This window comes from Ciona intestinalis, chromosome 14 (genome assembly GCF_000224145.3).
Source record: "Ciona intestinalis chromosome 14, KH, whole genome shotgun sequence".
In the NCBI taxonomy this organism is placed as follows: domain Eukaryota; kingdom Metazoa; phylum Chordata; class Ascidiacea; order Phlebobranchia; family Cionidae; genus Ciona; species Ciona intestinalis.
Window position 1 is genome coordinate 2,167,382 of NC_020179.2, and position 5,161 is coordinate 2,172,542.

General features: G+C 35.7%; 1 protein-coding gene and 1 long non-coding RNA gene across 5 annotated transcripts in view; one reads left to right on the forward strand and one right to left on the reverse strand.

Annotated features, from left to right (window-relative positions):
- The window catches only part of arfgap-10 (Arf GTPase activating protein 10), a 9,871-nt gene extending 8,631 nt beyond the window's left edge, over positions 1–1,240 (forward strand). For 3 of the 4 annotated variants that reach the window (XM_009862395.3, XM_018814674.2, XM_018814673.2), the window contains one exon: positions 98–1,240. In XM_009862395.3, the coding sequence (XP_009860697.1) occupies positions 98–109 (12 nt within the window). In that variant the 3' untranslated portion in view covers positions 110–1,240. The remainder of the gene's footprint in view (positions 1–97) is intronic. The other variant, NM_001128868.1, reaches the window with a different exon arrangement.
- Positions 1,241–2,675: 1,435 nt separating this feature from the next.
- LOC100179940 lies at positions 2,676–4,842 on the reverse strand. The gene is made up of 4 exons (XR_003396543.1): positions 4,680–4,842; positions 3,740–3,888; positions 3,497–3,664; positions 2,676–2,883 (listed from the first exon to the last, which is right to left on the reverse strand). It is a non-coding gene; the product is annotated as an uncharacterized LOC100179940 (long non-coding RNA).
- Between the last annotated feature and the right edge of the window lie 319 nt (positions 4,843–5,161).

Consider the following 5,161-nt stretch of genomic DNA (forward strand, 5'->3'; position numbering starts at 1 on the left):
CCACAATGGTAGCAGCATCGAGCCTTCAACCCATTACCTCTGGGTTACAGGCAGGCACGCTAATTTAAAAATTTACATTCGTTTTCATATTTTTCAGATTAACAGATAGTCAAATTATGCTCAAAACGCAAACAAAATCATCATATAGTATCAGATGGCCACACCTGTACAGCTATATTTATTTACTGATGCCGTTTCTACCAGTTTAAACTAGCTAAAACTGGTTCTGACCAGTTTGTTTTACGTTTCCTCACCTGTCAGATTTTACTTGTTTTTATTTATTTTTCTTGGAAAATGTAATCGGTAAGGGAATAGCACTTGTTATATTATGTGCAATGTACAGAACTATAGGTGACAGTTTCATTTGGAATCATGTTGCATTCCGGTATCATAGAAATACGATGCATTTTTAAAAGTTCTGTATTTTTTCAGACAGATTCTTATGAAAATGTGCTTTTATTGTTAAAACCTAAACCCCGATTTATTTAAAGAATTTTTGATGTGTGTGTTAACTAAAAATAGAATTTTCTTGGGTAAAATTAATTGTCTAAAACAGCCTCAGTAACCTTAATTGTAAATCCCTAATATATTATACTACTATGATATGTACTTCTAACTTTAACAACATTTCCTGCTAAAACTGATAATTGTACATAGCACAGTAAACTGTGAATGAAAAATGTTGCCATTTTAGAATTTTTAGCCAGCATCCTTTATCGCCACTCTGTTTATGTCAATGCTAGTCAATTGTTTGTTTTTTTGTCCCGCCCCTGCATTTTAGGGTTGCCAACCCCACTTACTAACCAATAATGAAAAAATGTGTTTTGAAAATATCAGTGTTTTGGCAGTCTTAAAAAGAAGTACTTTTGCTGGAACAAAAAATGTTAATTTAACAACAAAAAAAAAGCAAACTAAAATAAGAACACTTGGAATTTTTTCCTGAATCCAATAATGTACTTCATTTCTGACAGCCAAAAATATACCGACGACCGCACTGTTCTATTTTCCCGTCCTGGTCGGCGCCTTTTTGTTGGTAATTCTCTGCATATTTTATTCGCGACTGTACATAGCATGCGTGGGTGCTTCCCTGTATAAATGTAGACGTAATTGTAGGACATGCGATTATGGGGTGTGCCATTTTGATCTTTTTTGACGTATTAGTGTATTATTTCGCGGAAAACCGATCGGTTTTGAAATGGTTTTATTGTACAAGTGGGGAAATAAAGATATCAAGGTCAAATAAGTTTCATTATTACAAATTTATTAATTGGCGTTCTCGCAGGTGTTTTTGTGCGAACGGCGTTCTGTTTTCTCTATATAATTAGTTTAAATTTGCTTTCAGTCAAGTTTCTGCTTTCACATGGACACTTGATGCTGTATCTGTATGGAAATCGTTTAACGTTAGGTACACACCAATAATGCTACATAGGGTCTTCAAGAGTTCTATTCTATGTAGATGAGGTCATGCGGCTTGGCACGCCACGGAAGCCTGGATTTAGGAAAGGTTGGCATATTTCCCCAGCACCCTGGGTGGTACTAACTTGAGTAGCAGCCAATAATTAATTTGGCAATAAATCTATAGTAGGGTAGGGGAACATAGAACACATTTTTTCATTTTCCTCGCTTTATTTGCTAGTAAACCAAAAACATACAAAGAATTATAAAACCGTATCCTCTAGACTCCCATAGACCGTTCTGATTTGTTAAAAACACGATCAGGATTTTTAGATATTATGTGCTGAAGGTGTCCCATCTCTCAAACACCACAGTATTGCAATGAATAAATGTATAAAAATTCCAAACGCTGCAGGAGTAAAAACTCAGGCGTGTGACAATGCATTTTCTTAATTTTTTCTTAAGGGAAAAGTCTCACTGAATTTTAACTTTCTCTAATTTCTAAACAACTAAAGTAAATTTAAAAACATTACAATAATGCTTTTACATTGTGAACTTTTAAAACAATTGAAAAGCATATACTCTTTTAGTTTATTTTCAACACTGTGTTATTTTTTTTATGGTGGCAACTTTATCACATTTGACCATCTCTATCCATACACAAATTTTCGCTCTTTAGTGGTATATACCCTTCAAGAGAGTATAAAGTTTCTGTTCCCTTTAATTAAGTTGATTAAAGGGGCATACTAGCAAAGCATTTAAATTTGATTACTGGAGTAAGGGAAGACGGAACAGCTTTACCACATAATATCCAAATAACCTAATCGTGTTGAAAGCAATTAACTATCGTTACCGTATATGCGTCTATTCGGTGTCCCATTTCCTCAACCCACTATATTAAGTAGCGGTTCTCAAATGTTATCTAAAAGTACCTGTTTAAAATAAAGCAGCCACTGAAAATATCTCGTAAAATAGAAATGTTGGAGTAAAAATCTGCCGCTGCAATTCATAAGATCGGCTTTAGATCACTTTTGAGCATCTCTAACTATTAACAAATATAGATTTTTTATTTGTATGCACTTTTCAATTAATAAGTAGTACGAAATCTTCATGCGAAATTTTACAAAAAAACGATTGGAAACTGTTTTAATTATATTTTTAACGCAAAAGTCCCATCTTTAAAGCTTGTGTGTGCTAAGAGCAGGAATGCACGTTTCAGCTATATAAGCTAATAAGCATATTCGAAGAACGCTTATGGTACTTTTTTTAACACACTATAATTGCAACAGAGTCATTTTATTCTCGTTTTCCGTCCAACGATTTAAAAACACGCCGTTCAATGTGTCAGAAAAATTCAATTATTAGCGGAACCATGGCCTACTCAATACATATTGAGTAGGCCATGGCGGAACTTATTTAAAGTCTTGTAGTTGGCCTTCCGCTGGAACTTCTTTCGTTTTTTGAGAACATTCTCTTGATAACAAAGACCTGAAATAGTCGAAAAATTTTGAAGTTGTTTTTTTTTATGGCAGCATGGCATACTCATTATAGCGGGTCATATATGCATAACGTTTGCCAGCCTTTATGGTGGTAAAAACGATTTTTAGTAGAGTGTAAATGTAAGCCTAGCTGAATATGGTACAGATAGAATAAAGTACGATATTGGTAGAGTTATTCATGGCCTACTCAATACACGGCCTAGGAATACACCGAAACTGCTCAGAAAATAAGAGGCCTATTGACGCGAATAATGTATTGAGTAGGCCATGAGTTATTCTATTGCTACTATGCATTTAACGAATGTCTACAGGCTTAAATAACGAGCTAGAGTTTGTCTAAATACAAACAATACATAAGAGTTGCAAAAAGTTTTAATAATGCCCGAAGAATGAATGAATGAATGTAAATTTATCCTAACGTGACGGGGCAACGACAGTCATTATGACACGGATGTTCTGTTTCATACACCCCGTGCCTGCCTACAAGTTACCACGTAACCAGACTATAACTTATAAAAAGCTCCGAATGTAAAATACATTACAAACAGTCTAACACAGTAAAAAACACGAGCTATCTAATATTGCCTCCTGCAGCTTTTTACCTGACTTAAGCTAACACCAAACATCACGCCGACTATGACTGTGGATAAGATGTTCAAAGACGCTTCGTTATTTCGTAGAAGAGAATAGTCACGTCCAGATACCATCTGAGTGTGTTTTATCATGGATTTCGAACGCATTAAGTCAGTAGTCACTTGGAATAAACGATCCTAAAAGAATTTTGATGGAATATTAGACAGAATTTAGTGGCAAATATATAGAAAAGGTTTTAAAAAAATGTTTACGTAGATATGGTACATTGTGTTGTCTGTTTCATTTTTTTGTTGCAGGTGGAAGTCGGCTCCTTCGTGATGGTGCAGTACAAGAATCTGAACATTTACCAACTTCTGTGAAATGTGGTCAGCTGTGTTGTCCACACAAAACTCGTATACCCCTGTGAGTTGGTAAATATAGGTACGATTATACGGTAAGATAAACATGTTTTATTCTTTGATATCATCCCATTTGGTATAATAAACAAAGAATATTTACCAAATTATTTAACGGCATCCTCACGACCAAGAAAAAGTTGTTTATTGTTTAATCCGGTGCCGTGGCAAAGTGGTTAGCGCGCCTGTCTGTAACCTTAGGTAATTGGTTCAAGGCTCGACGCTACTGTCATTGTGGGCGTATATGTGTCCTTGGGCAAGACACTTAATGGCAATTGCTCCAACCCAGTGGTGGCTAATGGGTTGTCCGAATTATCAGCCATGCATAAAAAATTGAAAAAAATCCCCCCCCCCCAAAAAAAAAACAATCAGTCACAGAGCAACATACATGTAACTCGTAAGCTGGCACGACGAGGTGTTAAACCCATGTGATAACGACTGTCGTTTTCCGAGGATAAAGTAAGTAAGTTATACATCAGTTTCACACATATGATTAAAAAATATAGGAGATGGTGTGGTAACGGTATTAATCTCACACTACTGTACCATACATTTTTAACCATGAACGCAAATATGTCTTAACTGAAAAGACGTGCGTGATAAGACTTTACACAGAAAATTGTTTCGTTTACAATATAAGCTCCGGCAATAAAAAAATAAATGCATCATCCACAAAGTAACATACATGGTAACTCGTATGCAGGCACGAGGTGTATGAAACAGTACACCTATGATATAACGACTGTCGTTTTTGGGCTACGCGAGAATAAAGTAAGTAGCATTTATTCATACATACCAGCCACAGGGCACCAGAGGTCAAAGGTTTTTTCCAGCTCTGGTTTCTCAGTAGACGCCGCCACAGAGCCGTTCGGAAAATTCAAGTATGCAGTGATTTCGCCCTTGCTAATTAATGAAGTTGTCGCGGTCTATGAATAATAGTATGCCTTTTTATATAGTAGGGTTGGGGGAAGATGGGACACCTTTTCGTTTAGTTTTCTCTTGTCATTTGGTAGTAAACAAAGAACATTTAATGAATTATGAAACGTATCTTCACGACTTCCACACACCGTTGTTAATTGTTTAAAACACGATCGGGCTATTTGGATATTATGTGCTAAATGTGTTCCACCTTACCCCACTCTACTATACAATTATTTAATTCGAGATTAGTTAGAGACCACCGGTGTAACAATGTGGTGTAACCCCTTAGTTATGTTGGACGTTCGAATATTAGTGTATAATAGGGTGAGGGAAGATGTGACACCCTTTAATTTTATT